Genomic DNA, 26,319 nt, shown 5'->3' with positions numbered 1-26,319 from the left:
AAAAGCTGGATAAGACTATTTCCAGTATGGACAACAGCATCGAAGACTTGGGCCTTCGAGGAAGTCCACGACACTGTAGGCGCCATGGCGTGAGAGGCGGACGCGCCTGACGTGTAACACGTAGGGACGTCAGCAGAATCGTTCTAACCTCTATGGCTGCGTAGGATTATATATCCTTGACCTGGCACCTGGAACAAGTTTCATTCTTTAAACGTCTAAAGCAGCAATGTTACAACCTATATACTAATACACACACAATACTGCCGGTCCCCAGTAAAACGTAACACTCGTTGTTGTTGCCTCAAAACACGGTTCGGTACCCACAACGCTCGTACTTTCTCTGCTGCAGTTGTTGATGGTGGCCTCTTACTATGGCTCATACCCACAATGGGGGACTGGCCAAGAATTGCGTGCTGAAACTTTTACTTAATGTTTTCAAGTACTACACATTCAATTAAAAATAAAATTAAACAAAAATACTAAGAAAAAGAACATTCAAAAACTTATTCGTTTAGTTGACTGTAAGTAACTGCAAAAATTCCGCTTGCTAAATTAGGGTTATAATCAGAAATAGTACTATCTTTCGCTGCGTCAGTAATAGGTTTTAGCCACAGGTAGGTAGGTGTTTGAGGTAGGTGATATACAGTAAGGGGTGCAGAAAAAAAAGAAAGGTAAAATAATAACGGAAAGTAAATTACAAGGAGAAGAAAAGTAATGAGATACTAATTTGTATACGTATATACAGTGTCTACAACAGCGTATATTAGCGCAATTTAGGCGGGACATTTCACTCCCCATTGTTCAGGGTACACATGAGTGCATGCAAGCTAACCTGAAGGATAGGCCATTGTGCCACTGTGCCCACAAGCTATTGTGGATGGAGTGATATTTCAGGAATCGGCAGGGTCCCCCATTTTTCTTCACAGACCACTGCGGAGGCTTTCTAGAAGCGCATATACAACTAGCTTTCGTCTCCTCCGTCCTCCCGGGTATGGGTACGTCTGGACGCCATTCGGGCGTCTCCCATCGCGAGACGCGTCGGCAGAGGAGAGAGGGGAAAGTACTCGCTTTTTTTTTTTTTTTCAGAATTAGACGGAAGCTGACGGCGATGCCGGGGCGTATGTGTAATCAGGCCTCAAAGCAAAACACTCAATAAGTTTAGATTGATAAAGTATTGCTTGAGAGCCCTACTGCTGTTAATTTCGCGATAATAGGTTGATTACTAGAAGAGCAAATGAAGGTCAAAGTTCTTTCTTTATTTAATTTTGCCTCGACACCCCAAGGCCGGCGCATCAGGGTGACGTCACGGATTTCGAAGTATTTCATTTTTCTGGTTGGACCTCGTTGAATCAGTTAAGTTCCCAAAACTTGCCATGTTCTGGCCTTGGTTCACTTAGCACACAGCGTAGTCAAGTTTTACCGGTAAATAACTAACCAGCACTTAGTAGACGCACGTCATGGCGAGCTGCCCCTCCCTTTTCTGGCCATTGTTCATCCGTCGTGTACGTAGTGGGTGCTCCATAGAACAAAGAACGGTGTTCCCTTTCGTCAGACGCGAACTGCCGACGCCGGCGTGCTTCGAATGAGGCCCACACGCTGTAAATCAATGAGAAAAAGTGCGGGTACGGCATTAGCCTCCTAAAATTAATTTCTTGCCAAACTTCCAGACCCCACGAATTTTGTATTTCGCGCTGCAGCCGATCGCAACGTGCGGTTGAATACATCCGTCTTGCGCCCTGCGGTTTGATCGAAACCAACATAACAGCGCATAACGAAACTACAGTTGGTTATAAAGAGCAATCGACCATTCACACAGTTGCAACACCTTGTTACGCTTGTCTACGTCCACTGTTGCCGTGCTGATCGCCGGCTCCTTCTGGAAACTACTTGCAGCGGCGAACGGCTGCGGACTACGGAGCGGAAGCAGCAAGTCGGCAAGTCAGCGCGCGTCGCCGACGTCAACGCGATTAGGCGTAAACAACATGGCCGCCCCAATGCGTTGGTTATTGCAGCGTCGGTAACGTGGCTTCGATGCACGGGAATAATTCTATGCGAGCCCTTTAACGCGGTGACAGCGAAGCGGTGTGTCCACCTGTATCGTGCTCGGTCGCGAAGCGCACGCGATGGGACTCCGAGAGCTGGGGTTCCGCGCGCGCGGCCGTACGTAAAGCGTGCGGAAGTGGCAACGGGTGATAGGTCGTCGCAGACAGACCTCAACGCTGCTTTAAGCACGTGGACGAACCCCCGGGCTGGACACAATCGGCTTCGAAACGGACGTCGCCGACTACAGCGTCATGGACAGGCCGCCGGGTATGTCTGATCACCAGTTTCATTGAGGGCTGTTTGAGGGCCCTGCGTGGCCTTACGAAGCTTGCCTGATAACAGCAAACGTGCTGTACGCCTGGCCATTCTTCGACATTTCAGTGCATCGCGATGTGTGCCGACGACGCAAGATTCAAAGCAGATGATGATAATTTTTATAAGTACGCGTGCAAATAAAACTGTTGGCTGCTCATTTCGTTTCAACACTCAAGGCTACGCAGTTACAAGCTTCTGGAATCGGTGACGCCGCCCAACAGTACAGGGCTTCGGAGGACAAGATACAGCCAAGGCTAGACAGAAACCCGAGTCATTGCGCCAGACGAATGCGCAGTGTCTTGTAATGAATGTCACCAATTTTAATCGCACACCTGAAATCCCGATCTAAATATAAATCACACACAAAGGCGATCGACATTTGCTCCTTATATATACAAACTTGCTTAGAGTGTACATGTAAAAAGAAATCTTACTCATTTAACTTTTTAAATATATAGTCACCTTAAGGCATGTGCTAAAATTGTAATAAACCCTAGTCGTTTATAACGACTAGCAGCTAGCACCCTAGCAGCTATCGGGGCGTGACCCGGCAGGCATCCTGGAAATGCGATAAGCATTGGCGTTCCATGCAGTTTTGTCCCACACGAAAGTACCTTTATACTGTGGTGCGCATTTTGGTGATTGAAATCTTGAAACTTGTGCTTCAGTACTGTGTATATATATATATATATATATATATATATATATATATATATATATATATATATATATATATATATATATATATATATATTGATTGCAACACATACGCAACCTAATATAGTTATAAATTATTGAGCTAATGACTAATTGTGCATTGCGATATATTGTGCATGTATGTTCTCCACTTCTCAGATTTTTGGTGAAATAATTTTCTTATAACATTGTAAGGTGATGGGAATAGGGAAATCAAAGCCTCGGCGTGTTCCCACGTCGTGCAGCGCTGCGATCATGCTCTTTCATCCTCTTGTGTCTGCCTCAGTGCTTGTGATTGTGGCACTGGCTTATACTGCTAATCAGGTGTTCTTGTGCAGAGCTCGCAAAGTTGGCAGCGGTGTGAAACGAGACAAACGCAACAGTTTGTGCACGAGACTGTCACCGGAATTTCGCCACTCAGCAAAAATGCGAGAGAGGGAAAAAAACTGGGCTCCAATTCATGCTGTTGAGGTGGTTGGCCAGCAAAGCTGTCGTATCACCTGATCCTGTAGACCAATGTGACGTAGCCTTGAACTGCGTCCTGCTGAGCCTGAGCACGACGCCGTTGTGCATATTGACATTGCTGTTCCTTTCGCTGATCATTATATTCATGCTGCTCTTCAGGCATCCTAACTGTGCTTGGCATCCTTTGGCCAGGAATCACTGCGTCCTGGCTAGCCTGAGCACGACGCTGATGTGCATTATGATGTTGTTGTTCCCATCGCCACTCATTGTGTTCATGCTGCTCTTCGGTAGTCCTATGCGTAGCCTTTCCAAAGCGCTATCACAACACAAATGAAATCAGTTGCTAGGCGAGTTCTTTTCTTGCATATGAAGGTGTAGTCACATCACTCCCTGCTTCGTATGCTACAATTGCCACTTCCCGGCAACTGGAGCTTATGCGTCCGTAATAGTTAGCAAGAAATGCTTGTGGCGAACGCTATGCGCGAAAGTGAGGTTTCCGATTCTTTTTCTTTCCCACGCACAGCCGGTGCCGCCGCTGCCGCGGAGAGTGCCATCTGGTGGTGCTGCAAGGAACCCAGTGGCGCACGCCTTCTGCTGTGATTGGTTGAATTGTCTGTTGATGGAGGCGAAGACATCCCAGGATCCTAGTCACATACAGCTTCACTGTCGAAAGGCAGGGCCCGTGACGTATTCATAGCGCGATCCTTCAGCTCCGGTATGGGAGAACGCAGGGAAGGAATTTTGCTTGCGGAAGCTAAACGGGGCAAGTGAAAACAGTGTATGTTGGCGATGATGCTCACCTCCTGAAATCATGGGTTCGGAGGCTAAACAGGGCAAGTGGAAAGAGTGCATGTTGGCGGTGACGCTTGCCTCCTGAAATCGCGGATTTGCAGCACTTCAAATATTTCTATCTCTGCTATTAATGAACTAATTTGGAAAACTCTTGTGGTAGAACACTCCTTAGAGGGCACGTAACAACTTCCAGCATATAACCAAAATTCGCTCAAGACAAAAATGATTTCTTCTGTATCAGTAAATTACCCTTCTACAATATCAAAAACACCACTCTTACCGCGATAAGACGCTTAGCAAGCCAGAAAAAGTGCAGCAACAAAAGACAGGTGGCAACACCTCCTTGATGTACTCGCTGTTACACCACGGATTGTGACAGCATTTTCTAGGACTTATTTAATTGTTTAGTGGTAAAGATAGACTACATTGTGTTCTAAAGGAGCCATAGGTTGAACATGGTGAATTTCGGGAACTTTTGCTGGGCCAATGCAGCCTAAATACGAAAAAGATGCTTTGAAATTTGTGATTTCACAGTGACGTACTGGCGTTGAAGATTCGACGTGAAATTCAAAAACTGAAGCTTTCACCTTCGTGTTCTCTTCTAATAATCAACCCATTATTTCGAGATTAACGACAACAGAATTGTCAAAGAATGCTTTATCCGTCTCAACTGATTTAAAGTTTTGCTTCAATATCCCTTTAACAATCGAAGTGTTCTTATTTCAAGCAGCCTGGTTGTCTGCAAGTCTTCAGCACTGACTTTTGTTACTTTCGTGGTGCAGGGCAGCCGCGGCAAATTGAGACCCTGGTATTTTTGGACTTTGAGACAACCGGCCTACCAGAGTATATGCCACGGCGCAAGGTGAACGTGACTGAGCTGTCGCTGGTTGCTGTGCCACGGAAGCTTCTGCAGGTTCCACTGCGCTGCCTGCATAAACTCACTCTTTGCGTGCAGCCACAGAGTGCCGTTACGGTGGAGGCTGCTCAAATCAGCGGTGAGGTCCTTTAACCTCTTCCCTACAGAGTTCTACTTTAGCTTGGGGACCCACTCGTGCCACTTCCGTTTTTTTTGCCAAGTCAGTTCACTCCAACCAAGGCTTTGGAGTGAACCAACTCACTCACCCATCACAATGGTGAAACACTGTTCTGATGGTTGCAAAGATGTCTCACAAAGTGCACGATGCCTCTGTTGCAGATTACTTGAATGTGTGCCAGATTCTTGTGCACAGTCAGGCTATGGGAAGAAGTGCTCGCACATGGACTAAGAAGCTTGTCAAAAAGGACTGAAAGTGGAGGATATCGGGCGCAAAATGCTTAAGAAGGCTAAACTCGAGCCTCATGTTCTACAGGACTGTACTCGTTGGATAACGAACAAAAAAATGCGCAAACTCATTGCTGCAGTACTTGCACCACAAAGGGCTGCATGTGTTGATTTGATGCTGCTTTAATTTTTTGATTACATATGCCTTGTCTGAGCTGAGCAGTGCAGTCTCTAACGAGGCACATGTAGTAGAAAAATTAAAGCAGCATCAAATCAACACATGCAGCCCCAAAGTGCAAAGCCTGGCCACCACCTGAGGAAGAAGAGGACAACCTCCCACTCCCCTCCTCCCTAAACCCCATCTCGGACAAAGTAAAGTTTACTGCTACTGCTACCACATATTCTTTGTGGCAAACCCCCAAAATATTGATCAAAGAGAGAGAGAGAGGACTGACTCAAAAGACAGCCCATTTGTGCTGTTCTTTACAAAAAAGTAGAAGATAATGGCATCTGTTCTAAGCATGCACTAGTTTCACTGACATAGCGCAAATCATAGTTGGCAGAACTAGGACCAAAAAAGGCCGGTGCCACCTTTTTTTTATTGCACTGTAATTTTAGCAGAATGAAGTCATATCTCAGGTTGGATGTTCACCAAGTTGCAAATTAGGTTGAAGATCTCCACCCTTCTATCGTCTAAATGTGACTCTTTCAGCATGTGACTCGGCGTGCATTATGATACATTCTTTGTTACACCTTTTACCACGAATGAGTTTTTTTCTCGGCGGAGCTGAATTATTGTTGTATTTTTTTTAGCAATCAGCAGACATCAGCACCAGCACACAAAGCAACACCGAAGCTGTTTCTGAGTGTGAAAATAAGAGAGTCATATTTCACCTGGAAAGGCACATTTACAGCGATTGCAATGTTTTATACAAATATATAAAGTAAGATCTGTAGTTTTATCAGTTGAATAAATTGGAGTAAACGTTTCCTTACTAATTATATTAACAATCACGGTATCATGTGCACATAGGCAAACATGCAGATACTATCACTTAATGACCACAAACACTCACTGTCACAACGCTGGAGCAATGAAGAGCACTGGCAACGGGGAGTGAACACGTCATGCTCCCTCTAGCTGCAACGTGTCTCTGAAACTTGGAGATTATGTGGGAAGACGGTGCGCATCAAACCACCAGCCATCTCGACTCACCCAGCATTTGCACATTGCACATGATGGGGCGTGCGGGCCCCATATGTGCTCAGTCATGCCATGCGTAGCCACGGCCACTGACAAAGAACCGCAGACAGGTTGACTGCATACATAATACACTTTCATTACAGGATGGGAATCAGGTGGCATGTTTATAGATGTAGCTTCATTTGGTGAAGCAAACCCGTACTATGTGATCGGTGACAACCTGAGAATTCAGTACAAGCTTCACCAACAAAACCATACTGCACCTGCTCTGCACTCTAAGGCTACCTAGTTTCTGAGAGTTTGCCACCTCTTTTACATCATGGAAACACATCTGCCAACCTGTGAGCCGTAAAACTAGTAAAACATCTTTTGGACACAACACGGGAAAGCAGGAGATGGGGGGGGGGGGCAGTGCAGCTTAAGAAAGATAGTTGGCCCCGAGTACACACCTTTTGTGTCATATAGTATACGCACTTCATAAAGAATGATTTACCTTTAGACACAGCACACAAGCAGCAGCAAGCTTTGAACAGCACAAGCTGGCAACCAACAAACTGTTCTTAGGTCACCGAAATTTTTGAAGTGACTTTGCTGTTTACAATTTGGCCTGCTTCAGGAACTTGCTCGACGCACCCCTTGTATGTTCCTTCACAATCAGAAGACAGGCAAAACGTTTTTGCATACGCAATTAACTTTTCATAATGCTTTGAAGAAACAGTCGTGAAATCTTAGAAGAAGCTGAATTTGTAAACTTCACAGAAAATTCGGCAGATAAGTGGCAATGAGCATTCATAATTGGCTGGTACGTCTGCACAAGTTACCTTCAAGTTAGGTAGCAGTGCATTTGCCACTACCCTCTTAGATTGTCACTGACAATATGGTATACTTGTATGGAAGGGCATGGTTACAATTCCTACATTGTTTGTGAGAAGTAGGTGCGTAGAGTGCCAGAGTGCAGCTGCGCACTCTTCAGAAAGAAACTGTGGCTTATGTTAACATAGTTATCTGCTTGTGCACCTTTAGTTTGCATAATTTGGGTCTACATATTTGTGCTTATGTATTTAACACTTAGCTCGTATACATTTTGCTTTCTTTCTCTTGTTGTTTGTGTGCTCAATGTAGTGATGTATTCCCACCCCTTATGTAATACCGCTATCAAGGGGTCTTTAAGATATCAAAGTGAATTAATTAAAATCTGAGTCTTTAGTGTGCCAAAAGTGTGATCTGATTATGAGGCATGCTGTAGTTAACTAATTTTGACCACTTGGGCTTCTTTAATGTGCACCTAAATCGAAGTACATGAGCATTTTTGCACTTCGGTCCCATCAAAATGCAGCTGCGGTGGCCTGGATCGAACCCACAACCTTGAGCTGACCAGTGCTATGCCATGGCCACTGGGCTATTGTGGCTGGTTACTCTGCATATATAAATTGCCGACGAATGGGCATGTTTTCTGCTACACAGTCCTTAATAAAAAAGAATATGGTATAGGATTTCCGACATCTAAAGACATAGTTAGGAACATTAATGAATTCTATAACATTAACAAAAGCACAGCAAGCAATTGTAACAAAGCTAAATAAGAGGCATAAATTAAATGTAGTACATACACTTGTATAAATGAAGAAGAAATGCAACATCATATTAGTAGTGGAAAATGAAAAACGTTTGGAGGACGCTTAAGCTTCGCCTTTAAGAGTGGAACGTGATAGCATTAAAAGATTCATGACTGCTTCTCGCGCTTCCTGGCAACTGCAGCTTATGTAACCGTAATGTTTACCAGCAAACGGTGGCAGTAAACGCTATGCACGAAGGCGAGCTTTCTGGTAGAAATGTGGCTTCTTGCATGAGCCGATCCTGGAGGTAATGCACAGCCGCGCTAAAAAAACTGCATAATTTTCAGGTTTCTATTATTGTTTCACACTTTTAATATTTAAGTGTGACAAGATTTGACATAAAAAGCATGCGCTGTCAGTGTTTTGTTTCATGACGTTTGTGGGCTGTCATTCTCAAAATTCTGAGAGATAACTTTGTCAAGAATTCAAGACAAGGTATGAGCAACTTTAGTGATAGAATGGTGTGGCAATATAAGCCACATATACCGTATGTCATACATCAAGGCATGCTATATAGTATACATATGTCGAAATATATAGAAATTTTCGCTCATGGACAACTCCGCCGATGCCGACACCGGATTTTCTGCGATGCGGGGCCCTTAATGCTGTCGCGCTAAAAATGAAAACCTTGGTATACTTGGGTCGGGGCGATTCCTACGCAAAAAGGTGACCAGGCAATATGGAACTGCGACATTCACTTTCGAAATAGTAGAGAAGTTCCACATTGCAAGTGTGTATCACCTCAGCCTGCACATTCCATCTTAGTCCTTGAGATAGCAATAATATTCACAGACTCGTTGGTCTTGTAAAAGCTTTAATGCCTTTACAAAAGCATACAAATCCTGTTTTTATTGAACTTTACTCACTCTTGTGCAACATTTATTTATCTCATAGACATGTAGTAATATGCTGGGTTCTTGGCCACTGAGGAATCGAGGGTAATGTGCTTGCTGATAAAATTGCCGCATCAATAGCATCGCAGGGTATTTGTTCTGCTCCTGCTCCTGCCACAGACATGAAGCCTTTCCTATGAAACAAACTGCGAAGCCACTGGCAACGCTTGTGGGATGCTGAAACGAGCAATAAGCTCCATGTGATTAAGCTGAAGTTAGGTTTCTGGTCCCCAACTATGAAAACATGAAGAACAGATGTCCTATGCACTCGACTCAGAATAGGACACACATTTGGCGCTCATAACTTTCTGTTGACTGGTAACGAGCCTCCAACTTGTGGTAGATGTGGTGACAGGCTGACCGTCCTCCACGTCTTTCTGGAGTGTCGGGAAGCCGGAAGAGAGAGGAAGAAACAGTTTCCTCTTGCATAACGCTATCGTGTCCCTTTTCATCAGGGCTATGTTCCTTGCTAAAGAACTGCTTTTTAAGACCAAAGCAGTCCTCGCTTTCTTGAATGATGTTGTCCTACATGTTATAAGACCAATAGTTTCGTAGCGCATCCCCTTTCCAGAGGATGCCGCTGTGATAGTTGTTTTGTATAGCCCATGCCTCCAGGCCCCTGTGTTTCAAGGGCTCCGGTGAGGTAGTAATGCTCTAGCCAATGTTAGCATCTTACGTATTCTGTATATTGCATCATTCTTTTGCAATGCATTTTAATGCTCATAGCACAAGTCATTAGTCATTGCCATAATCTTACTACAAGTAGATTTTACGCAATTTGCAGCAACCATTTTTAGGCCCCTTTACAGCCATGTCACATCAACCTCACAGAACTCATCTCCACTGCGAACTCATTAACACTGGCGTGGTGCTCTTTGGCCATACCCCACTAAACACCACACATTCAATTCCATCTTAGTCCATGCCTGTGGTGAACCTGATTAATTCCACTTATGTGTTGTGACTACAGTATTTTCCCAGTCGTTGTTGTGCCTGCATACCATTCTTGTATTCTGTGATTGTGCCTCCTTTCTGTTTTCCCAGTGCCAAGCATGTGAAAAATGAGTGGAATACAGCTCTATGCTTGAAGTGCGCTGTTATGCGATATGAGAATTGTAAGATACAACATGTGCGGTACTGATATTCTCATACATGATCATAACACACCTCTTAAATTCTGCAGATTCATGTTCCTGTTCACTTCTGGTATGCTAATTGCCCCAAGTGAATTTGTGTCACAAAATATCGAGCTGCACCATTTCTCCTGTGAGGTTATAGAGCCTGTGGCTGAAAAGACTTAGCTTTCTTGTGCAACAGGGTAAAGCATCTTTTGTTATATTATCAAACTTGATTTCTGTCACATTAAAGCTGTTTTAGGTTTTGTTATGAGCTGATTATTTTGATTTACTTCGGTGCTTCAGTGCCTGTAAGATAATGTGATAACTAAATGAATCAATGAAAAAGCAAGCAAGCAAATAAAGGTAAGTTGGTAGAATGATCCTCAGACTAGAAGAGGACTCATCTTATAAGCAGTGCTGTTGTAAAGCCTAAAACACAAATGGAAATTGTGGAAAAAAATGGGCTTCTTTTATTGCATGGAGAAATTACAGCATTAACCCTGGCTGACAAGTCTGCACTGTCACTCGATCGCTGCATTGCGATAAACACTGTTATTCTTGTTCTCCCGTTACAACCATGATTAACTACTGTGTATTGGCTAACGCTGGGACATTGTTAACTTGTACAACCACAAGTAGTCGCACACATATCGGAATCGATCCTGCAGAACATACTGCTCAAATTCTTTGGTGGGAGAAGGGAAGGGCTTTGCTCTGGGCATAGTCTAAGGTGCCATGAAGTACTTGGAGAGTGCTTGGCATTCCTCTTGCTTTGCACTAAATTTCGATCCTTGGCCCTCTTGCCTTCACCACTCTGCTGTTTCCATCTTTGGTCAACCACCACACCATATGCTAGAACGCAAACTTTCTCATCCCTCCTCAGATAATTGCTGACGATGCCATTCAGCTTAGGCTTGTCACCTCTCCCCCCATGTTGCAACCATGTGCTGTCATACCATACATGTACAGAAGTTACAAAATGCTGCACATGGCTTGACCAAACAAATTCCATTTTATTGCATCATGCCAAAAAAATGCCAAACCATGCTTCGGCTAAATCATGCCAAAGCATGGTTATTTAGCCGAAGTGTCACCCATCCCATTGTGGAGAACAAGAATTCCTAGCACGGACAGTCAAAAGTGCCAGCCATTCAGGTAACATTTTGTAGTGCAACTTCTGAATTATGCCCTGCTAGGCTCTGTATCATTGACACAGCATGTGCCTACTGGTCATTTGAAAGCGATTTTAACACTGGAAATGGCAGTGGTTGAGTTGAAATTATTTGAGAGGACTCTTTTGTATGGGTTTCAGATGCCATATGCCACCTTTGTTCACACACTATCTTTCTGTGTGTGCAGTATATCACAAAATTTATTTCTGTGGTTCTGCAGAATGACACAGCTGTGAAGGCTGCTTAGTAAGAAGCTTTAAAGCAGCAGAGAGGAATAAAAAAAATCACAGCACACAGAAGGGGGCAAAGATGAAACAAAGACATGACCCAGACTAGCACAAGTGGTCTTTCTGCATCGTCTTTGTCTTTTTAGTTTTTTGTTTCGCAGTGTGGTCTTAAAGAATTGGGAAGAAGACTGACTAGAGTATATTGTATGGCAACAAGCATGCAATTAATGCTTGCTACCAGTTCATATTAAAATTATGAGCTTTCTTATAGTGCAGATTTTATTTTAGAACCTATGAAGCAAAATTCACCATTGCATGTGCCTCTAATATAGTGAGCTTTGCATGTGTAGGACAAATGCATAACATTGTATTATTATTATGTCATAAACATGCTTGCCCCACTGGGTGCATGTCTCCTGAGCATGTACCATACTATTAGTTTATCACATACAGTACTCGTGTGTATGTGAACTGTCTGCACATAGCGAATGCTGCACATTTAATGCTAGTTGTTTTTCTATATAGTTTTATCATTTCCCTACAGACACTAAAGATAAGGAACTGGAGCACAAGCCACATATATATGTTCACCTGGTGGCTTTAAATGATGGAGGTGTGCGGGAGATTCACCAGTGTTAGCTCATGCTGGAGCTGTTACTAAAGGGTTGAAATATTTCATGACACAAGCTGCAACACCTAATAGAATACAAGTGGGCCTAGGAAAAATAAAGGGTGTCTCAGATTGTGGCTGTTCCACGATCTGTGACAAGACACGGAAATTCAGTTCACATTTGTCGCTGACTGCCTTGCTTGCCTTTTCAGGTCTGGACAACTGGGAGCTGCAGTGGTGTCCATCCTTTGGGGAAGCAGCCCAGGTTTTGGAGAAGTTCTTGTACACCCTGCAACCGCCCATCTGTCTTGTGGCGCACAATGGCGACAAGTTTGACTTTCCGCTGCTGCGAGCCGAGCTGAAGCACGCCTCTCCCGGCATTGACCTGACGGCTTTCTTCTGCTGTGACTCCCTGCCAGCATTCCGCGAGATTTTGGGTGATGCTGCCGACCTTCAGGAGGTGACTGAGGTGACGGCACTGGGTAAGCTTGGTAAGGATTTTTGGGAAGCCTTCGAAGCTGCAGATGTTATGTCTGTGAATGACAGTGACGAGGAGCTACTGTCCCAGCCTGCGAAGAGGCCAACGGAGTGGACACCACAGAATAAAGGTTCAGCATCTCATGGCGTCCCACCTCTGGCAAAAAAAAGACGTGAAGAGACTGGACAGTGCTTTCACCAATCAGTGGTGCGGAGACTTGATTTTCCAGATGCTGCTCCTGCAAATGGCAGTAATGCCCAATCAACGTCGGCAATAAACAGGGCATTTGTGAATGGAAACAAAGCTGCTTCCTCAAAGCTACACAAAGAAAGCAATGGCCTGGCCTCGTATGGCGCTGCACCGACAGTGCCAAGCACTAATGGCAGTTTCCATTCGGCAAAGAGTAAGAGAAAAGTGAGGTTCAGCCTTGGAAGTGTTTATGAGCGTGTTGTGGGAACAAAGATGCCCTCAGCGCACGAAGCAGAGGCTGACAGCCGAGCACTCGCCGAGATTTGTGCCCGATTGGGCAGCCAATTCCTGGAGTATGTGGATGCAAAGCACCACATGCTCCAGAATGTGGCTCCTATGTGGGAGTAGGAAGGTGGTGGGTTCCATCCTCTTGGCTGTACTGTTACATGTGTGTGCTCCAACCAAATGTGCTGTGTTTCGATAGGTATACGGGGTTGAAGCAATCAATTTTTGCTCTGCAGGAGCTTGGTGGGTTATGAAGAATAAGTCTGATACATTCTGAAAAGGCATTTGTTGCGAAAATTCTACAGGCGTGAATTTACTCGGGGGGGGGGGGGGGGGGGGGGGGGGGGAAGCAACTAAATTTCATGGTGTCGATCTTGAGTTGTGTGAACAGCTTTTTTTTAACCTGGTGCTAAATCAAATTTTGGCACTTAAATGCACATTGCTGTACGAACACCTAGGGCAGTATATATAGTAATATTACTATTTATTTATTTAGACAGAACCTAGTGCCAGAGTTGAAACCAGTCATTGAGGCTGCACAGAAAGACATCATCATAATCTATAGCATTGTTTTATGTGTGCATTGAAGGAAGATGTTTTTTAAAGGTGCCTGTAGCTACGTGGAGCATGAAAATTTGTTACGTAATATTTAGCCAGAAGAATTGTGGAATATCTGAAGTGTTGAGCTTCAGCATTTTAGAATGATTGAGCAAAGCAGTCAGTTCATCTGAGGGGTGCGAGCCCATATGAGCGCTTACAAAAACGAGTGTTCTTTCCTGTCTTTTTTTCTCTTTTCTATCTCTTGTCATGTGCCACAAGCCTCCTTCACTTCTTGTCATGACATGGCAAGTTCCTGTAAACAAAGTTAAGTCATCTTGTTTCCCACAAACAAGTCTTACATGCAATAAATAACTACGGGAGTTATGCTGCTCAGAAAGCACGCAAATGCATCAACTCAACATGTAGAGTCATCATCTTCATCAAAGGCAAAAGTAAATACTGCGAGTGGTTGCCGGTTGTATTATTTCCTTCAAGAACAGTACAGTACGTCATAAGCATCTGCTAGTTGCAGATATTAGAACTTGCATCAGTGCTGGAAAACGCACAACCTTTTCTGGTTGTTGAGTTTATTTTTCCATAACATTAATGCCTGCTACTATACTATAAAAAAAGGTACATGTAACATTGAGATTTATTACGTTGCTGTAAATTCAGTGGCTGCATCCAGAGCAGGGACTAGTGGGATGTCACAGAAACACATATGATGTGACTGCAAGCCAGCCTCAAGCTGTTCAAGCAGTGAAGGGAAATGGTGGTATCAGAGAGAGTGTGTACTCTTTTTTATTATATAGGCTTCCCCATATGCACAGTGATGAAATAATTTGCACAAATTATTATGAACATGTTTTACATGCCATGTGCCTGTGCATTGGCAATCTTGAAACTTGTTAAGCCTCGTAAATGCAATGATAAGGAGCTATAGTACTTGCAATATATAGTCAAGTAACGACTATACATAAGCCAACATGTAATGAGAACCTCATATGGTTGTTACTTGGCTTCAAATGAAAAGGAACCCCTTGGTTGCCCTTATTCTTCTCGCTCTTTTCAAATTTATGGGCACGATGAAAGATCAGCAACAACCATGATTTTTTTTGTCGGAATATAAACTCGGACCAGCCCTCCAATTGTAATACAAATGCCTTCAAAAACACAATATACTAGCTATCATCCAGTCTACACTGCTGAAATAATTGCCACAGAGCCACAATGCATCTAGCTGCATTTAAAAGGCCATTCAATGGGATGCTGGATGTCACCCCTTCGATGCATCTTTGCCGCTGGTCTCCCTACCAGCTTCTGCATACTTGGGTGGCACTACTTGGCACTTCTGCATGCCACAGGCAGTCCCGCAGTCCCCAGTGAATATAATGATCTCGTTGGTACAACGAGCACACCTACGAGATTGGGGATCATTTGCGATGCCTTCCTTCCACAGGCTCTTGCTCGGCTTTCGCTTGCATCAATTGTACTCCACCTCTTGCACAATGGAAAATCTTATCCTTTGTAGCTCACAGTGTCTGACTGCATTGCAGACGATAGCTTGAGTGACAATCATTTTGCTTTAGGACAACTTGGTTTCCAATTTTATCACCTGCTGTTAGAGGGGTACTGAGATTACATTTTTTGAATGTTTTCTTTTACTTTTTTTTTGTTAGATGAAGGTGCAAACACTTTAAAGCTTACGAAAAATATTGGCAAGCGTGGGAGCACCCTAATTTACTACAATAAATGTTGCTTATCGAAACCGAATCCCGTTTTAGTACTGAGGAGGTCAATACACCATGATGCGACAATACAGTGGCTGTCTCCATTCCTGCGATTGCTGCAGCTGCCACGAGCGAGCGCAGCCAGAAAAATCCACAGTACTCTAGTTCAATATTATGTTTTTTAATGAGCATCACCATCATAACTAGCCTTATTGCTACGTGAGAAATCTTGACTTCACGATATTGTCGATGACGCCAAGTCTGGCATCTCGAGACTTTAGTATCAGATTAAAATATTGTACAGGTCTTCCCCAACCTTAATATTTGCGAAGTGTGGTACTTTCATACATGTAAGAAGCGTCTATAGTCTGATGTAACAATAAGTCATACTGAAGATTTCTTGTGATCGTAGCGAACAGCAGTTTAGTTTGAGCACAGCAGCATCTTGCTTGCTGAAAAAATTTTCAGCGCCCCGATGTTGTAAAGAATGAACCGCAGCATTGGAGGCATTATCAGCTGTATCACATGTTGACACAGCAGGTTCTTGTGACTCATGAGCAGTGTTTGTACATACATCTAAAAATTGAAAAATATCTGTCAGTACTTCTTTGAAATTTAGTCACTTATGCAGGCAATACATTGCATTGCCTACGAGCCAAGACTAAAGGAGAAAGTTGTCTCCTGACTGGGTCTTGCAGGGCAAAACAGCAGCAGTGACTCTCAAGGCACAAAAAAACTTAAACAGTGCATGCCACTAACTCGTGTGCAGACTGTCTGGAGCTTGCAGAAAATTGTTAATGTTTTGCCCAGTAAAACTCGTGCTCTGTTAATGAGAATGCGTAAGCAGCTGTGTATACGATACTGAAATCACAGTGCCTGCAGTTTACATCTATGCTCTGGATAGTGAAGGTGCTTGTAATTTCTTTGCTCCTGCTCCCTGAACAGCAGTAAGGCAAGCACTCACCGTCATGCTTCCGAAATTTTTCACATAATAATGGTAATGCACAAGTGGTATGAAACAGTGACATGATTTTAAGCTTAATGAATTTTGTGTAACCTTTACTGGCTTTTGCCTCATTTCGTGTGCAATGCTTTTTGCTTCCCCATTTGATTTGTGCTCATCCATGTGCTGTAAATACTGTTTGGCATGTTATTATTGTTTATTTTTCTGTTTTTGAAGTTACCTGTGCACTGCAAATGCTTTCGTGCACATTTCTTTTTGTAAATTCTTAAAGTTAGCTTAGCTCTTTAATGCCATTTATGGCTTTTTTGGCCATTGTTTTTATTATGTACTAGTTGGCAAAGCTCTCGTATGATTGTTCACTTTATTGCGCACAATTTGTTGGCAGTACAGTGGGCATTAAGGAATATACTCATACTTGTTTGATTTTGGCAGATAGATATTTTAGTCTTTATGACATAGTCAGAAATAAACAAATATTTTTTACATATATTTTTGTGGAATGGTGACAAATGTGGAACAGCTGAATTTTATTGCTGATCACAGATTAGTGGAAGTTTAGTAAATAAATTTGCAGTCATTGGATTGAATGATTTAATTTTTTGCAAGCGGAAATAGCGGTCGAAAACTTTCTGCCATTGTGTGTTGTTCTACTGACTTGCAATGCATTGCTGTAAGCCTTTGTGACATTAAAAAATTCACCTCTTACAATGTCCTGAGTGATGACTTGCAAGTTTCTCCTTGCACGCACCAATACTCATTGATCTAAACCCGATTTTACGAAGTTCTTGGTCTAACGAAGCAATTTCAATGCCCCGGCAAGTACCTATAAGGTTCAATGTTGTCATCAACCCAAAGTATCGAAACTAGCTTGCATTAAGCATACTTAGTGAGGCTCTTCCTAAAATAAATGAGTAAAGAAAGCTGTGTTTTCTTTCTAATTTTGATGCAGATGGGTTTTTCTTCGAGCGTGCACTCTAACGCCTTCGTGTTAAAATGTCTTGGCACTGTAGTCACGGCCCTAGCTTCATTTTGACGAGGCTGCTTAAGTACCAGATGATGCTAGGGGCGGCTGTATTTGGCCCCCCTCGCGGACTTCTTACATGCGCAGGCGTGGGTTAGTGGCAAATATAATTCCTTGGTATCTTTTGGGTGTTGCTACGTTACAGTTTTGGATTTCAAAGGACTGAAAAATCTCTTACTCGATTTTTTCGAACTTCCCGATTTAACAAAATAATTTGAGCATGGTCATCACTTCGTTAAATTGAGTTTCAACTGTATTTTGTGGAAGCATGGTCCCAAAGCATCACTGGGGCTATGAGGGGCACCATAGTGGAGGGCTCTGGGTTAATTTTGATTACTACCTGGTGTTAACGTGCACCTAAATCTAACTACGCCAGCCTTTTTGCATTTCATCCACACTGTAGCCATGTGAGGATGTGTTCCCTACATAATGGCATCAAGTATGAAATAGTTTTGGTGGAGACAATTTCTTTTTTTTTCCGTATGTGTGAATCAGCATACAGTCTTGACACTTTAGCTTATCGCTACTGCCTCTTCCTAAACTTTTCTTCAACGGACACGATGCATTGAATACACCATGCTGCTTGTACGATGTAAGTGATGCTGCCTGACTATATAAAACAATAAAGTATTTATTGCAACAGACTTAGGTGACTGGCTGAACACACAAATGTTTGACACTTGAGACATATACTTTTGATCTTCTGTGTCTTCATATGATCTGCCATCTTACTGTAAGAATAGTAAAGAGATACCTACATAAGATACGAGGCATTTCATTCAGATGAGGTCAGACATTCTTTAGAGCAAAGCATCAGTGAAAAATTGCGGCAGAACCTATCTCACGATGACTGCCGGTGGTAATGAGTTAGCACTGAATGGATATAGTGACACAATGCATTGCCACCATCAAAATGAGTTTTGTAAAAGGCGGGTACTGCAGTGGGACTCCTCTTTCGTGCTTCCCTAAGAACACTCAATGCCATTTAGCGCCGCCACCAAGAAGTCTGCGCGTGGCCTCCGAGATGAGAAGCGACGCCAAGAATTGTTCCCTCGCTTGCCGCACACTCAGTGACCCAAGTTGGCAAGAGGTTCACTGAAAAGCGGCACACACCCAGTGCATTTGCTGCGCAGCCTGCTGATGTGTCGGGTTGCTGTCCTTGAGGAACCCTTGTGACGTGGGTTCGATTCCGCTCAGAATCGCATAAATTTAGGGCATATTTTTCGTCATTGTAGAGTGGAACATTCCCAGTGGTAAATACCTAATTACCCAAGTCGGCAACAAAGATGGTCATTGAAGAGTGGCACACACCTACTGGCACTTACCCAGTGACCCAAGATGGCACCAGAGAGGTTCGCTGAAGAGCGGCACGTATGATACATTGCCACATACTCAGTGACCCAAGTTGGTCCAATGATTATTTTTGAACCTTGTTACCTCAGCACAGGAGCTCGATGTGCTGCCCATTCGACAATGAACTACCCATTGACTCAGGTAGGTGTGAAAACGCTTAGATACAAACATACATAGATGCATACATAGATAGAGGGCCCCAGCAAAGTGGATGAAGTACCCTAAGAATGCTAAAGCATTAAAAGCTAGAAGCCTGTCTGCTCATTATATTTGAGCAAGAACTATAAAATTATGATTAACAAGTGCTTTGTTGTGCACAAGCTGGACTCAAACTTACTTGTTGCAAAAAAGAAATAAGGAAGTGGACTGTCCTTAACAACACGACAAGCATGAAACAGGCTGTACAAACAGGCATTCCCCATAGATGCACCAACGTGTCCTTTACTTTTGTCTCGCTATATTACTGGCAAGAATGGCAGTGCTGGCAAGACATGACTTAAAACCTCGTGCGCTTAAAGTTATTAAAATGCCTAGATGAAACTGACTTGCTCAAGGGAAAACGGTTCACTTGAAAACAGTCATGTGTGCACTTGTATGTCCGTTTGAAGTAACTGAAAAACAGCTAAAACGTCCATTGTTGTTTTCTAGTAAAATGAGAACAGATTCATGGGGTTTAAGGTCTCAAAGTAACTTCAGCAGCCATGTACTAACTTCGTCCACCAAGAGCCGGCCACTACCACTCTTCTTCGGCCACATATACTCTCTCTCACTCCGTCCCTATACCCTTTCCCCAGTGCAGGGTAGGAAGCCGGACGTGCGTCTAGTTAACCTCCCTGCCTTTTCTCTTCTCTCTCTATACATACATGCATGCATACATACATACATACATACATACATATAGCGGCTGGCCCTTGGTAGACAAAGGTAGTACCTGGCAGCTAAAGTTACTTTGGGACCTTAAACCCCATGAAGCGGTTGTGAGTTTACTAGAAAGCAACAATGCATGTTTGAGCTGTTTTTACCAGTACACCACGCAAACATAAAAACTTCCAACACTCTACGGAAAAGCATGCATTATCAACAAGGCTGCATGTTTTTATGTTGCAGAAACAGCATCGCTTAACACCTGACAGAGGTTTTTCACTGCTCCAGCATTCAGGCACTTTGCATCGAATTATGCTATCCTCCTTATGCTATTTTTAAAAATGATGCTATTAAAAAAAGAAAAAAGACTAACATTTTTTTTACAACTTGATGCATTTATATAATGTATGCTAATGAGCTAGTTGGTGCACGATTTGTAAAAACAAACAATGGTAAAAATGAGACCAAACAAAAACAAGACAGTGCACTCTCTTCTGTCTTGTTTAGTCCCACTTTAAGTGCTGTTTGTTTTTCCAAACATTTATAGAAGCAGCAGCATTTACGAATTTATAATGAACAATGTAACCAATCGTGGCCACCATTTGCAGATATATTCTGTGCATGTGCAAGAGATGCATTTTCCAACCACAATATTCCCGTCCACAGACTAGCAGAACAATGTATTGTTACCATTGAACAGCTTCGCCTTTACCACTTAAAAAAACCCACTACTTGATCTTCTATACTCCATCTCGCAAGTTGTTTGCAGCACCATTGAAGCTGAAGGACTCTTTAGCCAATAAGAAGGCTGAATGCCCCTCGAGATGTGTTCATTCCCACCGCATTGCGTGCTCAGCAGCTGCTGAATTTTCAGTGTACTGTAACGTATCTTGTGCCAAGCAAAAACAAAACTTCTGCCATTAATCAAAAAGCTATGCAGTAAACTATATTCTGCCGTGGAAAGATATTGCCTCTGTACACCTAGTACCTTCAGTGGTGCTTCAAACGACTTGAGGGTGGAATAGAGCCTGTGGAGGAAAGTTCTTGGTAAGCAAATGCCAAACTGCTAGGCAAGACAACAAACTCGGATTTTTGCAAACGGTTTATAAAAATCCTCCATCTATCCGTTTTTTGTGAATGAAAAAAAAAGGACTGGCGTTTCCTTCAATTATTGCTTGATGCAGAAAAGGGGGAAAAAATGTGCTGATAAGAAAGGCAAAGAGCAAGAAGAGACCCATTACAGCCCAGCTAACAATGGAGATAAGCATTGTTTTCCAACCAGATCTTCTAGCAAGTGGTTAAGCCACAGCTACGTACAGAAAAGGGCGTGCACTATTTTGCAAGTCACCTATTACTCAATTGCTCTTCCCGAGTTGTGCCCATGCCATATTCTTCTACATTTAAAATACAGGAATAAAGCTTTGCGCCAGAACTTCAATACCATATGATGCAAGTTTCATTTACTTTCAGTGAAATGCTTGAAGAGATGTTTGGAGGGAACTTGAGATCATGGCATTGTGGTCCTTGTCACACAACACATATTGTTAGTTGCACATTATTATTTGGTCACACTCGGGAATTGAAATAGCAGACAGTTCAAAGCACGGCTGCTTTTTGTGTAAGAAGCCTTTGTCAAAATTTCAGCATCCGTAGTTAGCAGTAAAATAAGGGATTGCAGGTTCTAGAGAGTTGAAAGTGTTCTGCCTCCTGATACCTGGCTGTTCTGAAGACTGCAGAGATCAATGCTTTGTTTGGATGGGCTCTCAGCAGCAAGCAGCACGCGTTATGATGGGGTAGGTGAACCTCAGCGAGGCGACTGGCCACGGCCATCTGGTGTCAAGGGATGGGGAAGTGACGAGACGCTCTTCCTATTTCTCTAATTTTTTACCACATTTGTTCTTGGCACCTTCTATGCGCATTGTTGGCCATTGCCAGTGCAGCCAGCAAAATTCTTTCCTTCTTACTTCAAACAACCACAAATGTAGTCGCTTTTTCCATTATCGTTCGTGAGCTGATGTAAACATGATGACGCAAACCCGTTAAACAATTCTGTTCCCTCTTCATTAGAACTACCCCCCCCCCCCCCTTTTCTGGTCAGGGTTCAGGTGTCGGCCATTGCCAGTGCAGCCAGCAAAATTCTTTCTGTCTTTCTTCCAACAACCACAAATGTAGTCAATTTTCCCACTGCCGTTCGCGAGCTGATGCAAACATGTAGTAAGCCGCACCTTTATCCTATTTGTTAATGGCGTGACGGCAAAGACGTTTTGTACGTGTTCCTGGGAGAGAGGATCGCACCCATGACACCCTCCCCCTTTCTTACCACCACTAGCCCTCTACTTGCATTGGCATCCAACCTTTCTCTTTCATCCATGTCGCTCTTTCTTATTGCTGATAAGGAAAATTAGTGCCCGCTTCATGAAACTTTCTGTTCTGTGGGAAAAGGGGGGGTTGACCCTACCTTTCCTGGTTATGCAAATGGTGGGATTCGTTGTGGAATGAAAGCGCCAGGAAATGGAAGGACAAAGGACAGGACACAGTGCTCTTATCTCGGGCACTTATGGCTCAGCTGCTGGTTTTATACAGGAGTCGCACATGAAACAAAAAAAGCAAGAACACAGTAGCACATACTTAGGGCTTGAATAGCATGAGTAATAACTGTCGCGATAACCACCGACTTCAAATTGCTTGCTTTGTCACGGACCTATAATTTAGACATGACATTCCTTTATTTCTTCAGGCAAAACAACATGAGCACAAAAAGCCTCTGTAACTTCTTATTTTTCGCATTCCCTACCATGCTTACAACACTGATGGCACTGTCCATAGGTGGAAATATACATTATTTGTTACAGAAAGCAAGGAATCTTCTAGATGGATGCTACAACATCTAACCGCATGGCCAACATGCAAGTTGCCACCGGTCAATGGGGCACAAGTGACCAGTGATGAAGCCAAAATGTTTTTTTTTGTTTGTTTTGGGGTAGGGAAGGCACAGGGCTGGTCCCATACTAACAGAATGTTTGGGGGGTGGGAGTTGGGACATGTGCCTGGTGTACCACGCCCTGGCTATGCCACTGTCAGTGACATAGGGCACAAAAGTACTTGAGTGTTTTGTACTGCATCCCCTTTCCTAGAACTCTCTGAGCTGCACCCAGTGTACTTTGTCAATACAAAGACAACAGCAGGTCACCAGCTGGCTTTCTGATTTTTACATCACCTTGGGTGTGCGTGATCGTTATTAAAGAAGATGATGAAGTTTTGCTTGAAAGCAAACAGACTCTGCCTTGGTGACACCTGGCAACTCTTCCAGCATGAAAACAGCCCAAATACGTGAAAATGCAACGTCGCCATGATTTAATTGGCACTGCAGTTCATGTGCGAAATTTATGAAAGGTAAGTCAGGCCTTCAGTTTCCCCACTAATAACCATTTTCCGCCAAATAAGCACAGGCACACTTTGCAAAGAATGTTCTACTGGTAGTCTATTAACAATGGTTGCCAAGCGACCTGAATTTCAAGATGTGCCATGTATAATTCAGACCTGGTGAGACTGTGAGACAGATTTTTCCTAGCAAACACAGCTATGCCACAGGCATATTGAACAGTATGTGAATTGGAACTACCAATAGAGTCATGAACTTCGCAGATATGTTATTTCTACCTGTATAGGCACAAGCAAATAGAATGCTGGATGTCGAAAAGAGGTTGTAATGAAGTAAGAGAATGAAGTGCATATGGTATAAATGTTGAAGTGGAGCTTGAAGTGCAGGCACACTTCCCCGTGAATTGTGGCAAATTCCAAGATCATTAATAAGGATTGCAGAAAGCAATATCACTAGGAGGGAATAACAAATAACCTCCCACCACCTTGACTTTTCTTCATGTTTATTTTGACCAGATCTACGATGCTCATAAGCAATTCTGGGGCTTTATTTGCAGACGACTCACTGCCCATGACGGCGAGTATCAGGAGGTGTATGCTCGAGTATGTTACCCACCTTTCCAATTTCAAATTTTTGATTACCTTTCAGAAATATGTGATCAATTACATGTCCAGTTCTTGATGGTGGATATAGCCTGAGGTTTAATTTGCATCATGAAAGAAGGGACTTAATGTTTGTGTAGTGATCTTTAATATGACCAGTTAAAGTCATTATGTGAATTAAGAGAGTATGGTTTACAAACAAAACTTTTCTTTTTTTGCGGGCAATGTAATGTGGCTGTGGAGTAGTGGTAGAATGCCTACATCACAGCCATGGGTTCATGGTGCGAGCTGAACGAATGGTGAGGATTTCTTGTTTCTTATTTGATGTCAGTACAGCTTCAAGACCACAAAACTAGTCAGATACAGTAAAGTGGGTGAGAGCATGCAAATAAATGCTAACGCATAAAAAAAGAAAGAGAGAATCGTTACCAAACTCTGATTTTCCCATTACCCCACTCGACCCCTGTCCAGCTCTTTTGCACTGGGTGTTCTGGAGATGACACATGGGCACAGACAATATTTCAGTGCCATACACACTATGCAGAGAGAACCTGCTGTAGGTGACACCCTGGCAAATCCTTTGCTGTTCTCAACCTTCCGCTTCAAGAAAGCCTTAGGATGGTGCATGGACAAACTATTGAGTGGACTCTGCTTTGAACACTATGGTCTGTGTGTGCATGTGTAAACATATGCCACAGCTCCACCACAAGCGCAGAAGACATGTTCACTAAACAGTATTTTTCTCCTGCCCCACTAATCTCTTCAACCTTTCCCATTCTCCTCCTGGTCAACCCTGAGTGAGAGACATACTAACTGCTGCTTTTACTTTCTTAGGATCCTTCTTCCACCACAGTTGTTAGCTGACCATGGAAGTATTCCTACTTTATCTTTTTTCCAGGACGAAAATGCACATTGTCCTACTTCCACACCTCGTGTTCCTGACAAATGCCCTGTAAAAAGAAGCATTGTCAACTTCTGCCCCTCATTTGTCGCAAATACCACTGTATCCCACTTTATGTCCTATGAGTGATGACATTAACAAAATTCTGCTCAACCTGGTAAACCGAGCGAGAAGGGCAGCTAAGGCCACTGAACTCCTGGACTGAGAGGACCACCCACTCCACAACGGAAGAGCTACCCACGCTCATGTGCTCTTTTCTATAAAGTTTAGTCTCTCTCTCTCACTCCCTCTGATAGATGTGTAATGCCTACGCATTATGTTGTTACAACAGTTGTGGACATGAACAGTCGTAGACATAACACAGAAATGTGCACGCACAACTGTGAACAATATATGCCATCACAAGAGTGTCAATTAGGGTTTAAAGCCTTTAGTACAGGGAAACTAGACAGCAAAACATGTCGTCTATCAAATCTCTCACGAGCATTTTCGGCACAGAGGGTACAACTTTTTGTTTTGGCTATAACTCCAACCACTAATTTTTCTTACCATTTACTGGTTTCTATTATCTGTTGTACGCTGTTTTGATGCAGAACGTCCACGTGTCGAACACCTAGCCGCGCAATTGATCTCTTCATTATATATATAAATATATATTACGTTCCGATGGGGTGGCAAAAGCACGCGCCCCGCCTAACATTTTGTATATTAAGAACAATACAGTAAACAGGAGGTCCCAGATACACACGTACATCGGCTTCAGGCCTTCAGGCAGGGGAAGTATTAAGCATTTGATTTTGAATAACATGGGCCTATTAGCAATGCATTTATTCAAACTTGCAAACAATGTCAACCACTAGGTTCCGATAGTGGGAGGATGCAAAAACAAACGTGCACTTAGATTTTCGTCAAGGTTAAAAAACTCCGGGTGGCCATCATTAATCACAAGCCCCAGACCTCCTTTCCGTAGCAGTTGTCATGAGACATTAAGCTTGATGAATCAATCGGATGTACAGGATGGTTAATGTGACATGGAGGGTCGAACGAAGCAGCCAAGCGGGGTCAAACAGTTACACAACGAAGACAATTAGTATTGAAGCACTTGCGATTACTCATTCCCTATATGCTCAATATTCCTGAAACACCATCGAGCATTATACCATTGATTATATACCTTGAACCAATGGTTTCCGACAACACGGGAACATTACTATTGTGAACTACAGACGTCTCATGTCACCCCCTTCAGCGCCGAGTTTCGCACAGTACTTGCATATATATGCGACAGCTCCAGAAAACAAAATTCGCACTTGAAATTGACACTCACTCGTTTAACACAAATATAGATTTACAGCATGTCCACAGCGGCATGCTTCTGTACCAGACGACGCTGATATCGAAGAAAACCCGCTACGGCACACATAATAAACGACTTCAAAAGTTTAGTAAACAAAACATTGAATAAAATCAAAATTTAAAGAAATAAAACAATACAATGCAAGAATTGTGATATTCAGCAAGCTGGCAAGCAAAATTAAGAACTTATTATTTTTTTTGCGTGCCGTTGCAAGACGACCAATCAGAGCCTTGATCGC

The 26,319-nt window shown here is 43.1% G+C and overlaps 1 protein-coding gene and 1 long non-coding RNA gene across 2 annotated transcripts; one reads left to right on the top strand and one right to left on the bottom strand.

Annotated features, from left to right (window-relative positions):
- Nucleotides 1-1,912: 1,912 nt before the first annotated feature.
- On the top strand, nucleotides 1,913-13,705 carry LOC126516878 (uncharacterized). Its single transcript, XM_050166966.3, has 3 exons — nucleotides 1,913-2,310; nucleotides 5,094-5,306; nucleotides 12,628-13,705. The coding sequence occupies exons 1-3, from the start codon at nucleotides 2,295-2,297 to the stop codon at nucleotides 13,488-13,490; spliced, it is 1,092 nt and encodes a 363-aa protein (XP_050022923.1). The 5' UTR covers nucleotides 1,913-2,294; the 3' UTR covers nucleotides 13,491-13,705.
- Nucleotides 13,042-26,130, bottom strand: LOC126516886 (uncharacterized). The gene is made up of 3 exons (XR_008609447.2): nucleotides 26,052-26,130; nucleotides 24,638-24,773; nucleotides 13,042-13,131 (listed from the first exon to the last, which is right to left on the bottom strand). It is a non-coding gene; the product is annotated as an uncharacterized lncRNA (long non-coding RNA).
- Between the last annotated feature and the right edge of the window lie 189 nt (nucleotides 26,131-26,319).

The sequence above is a fragment of the Dermacentor andersoni genome, chromosome 1 (assembly GCF_023375885.2).
Source record: "Dermacentor andersoni chromosome 1, qqDerAnde1_hic_scaffold, whole genome shotgun sequence".
Classification (NCBI taxonomy): Eukaryota; Metazoa; Arthropoda; class Arachnida; order Ixodida; family Ixodidae; genus Dermacentor; species Dermacentor andersoni.
The sequence above is the reverse complement of the archived record's forward strand: the minus strand, read 5'-3'. Positions and strand labels throughout refer to the sequence as shown.

What these genes read in the sequence shown, in the direction of transcription:
- LOC126516878 (XM_050166966.3), top strand. An exon ending in GGAGGCTGCTCAAATCAGCG is followed by an intron (nt 5,307 to 12,627) that starts GTGAGGTCCTTT and finishes TTGCCTTTTCAG; the next exon opens with GTCTGGACAACTGGGAGCTG.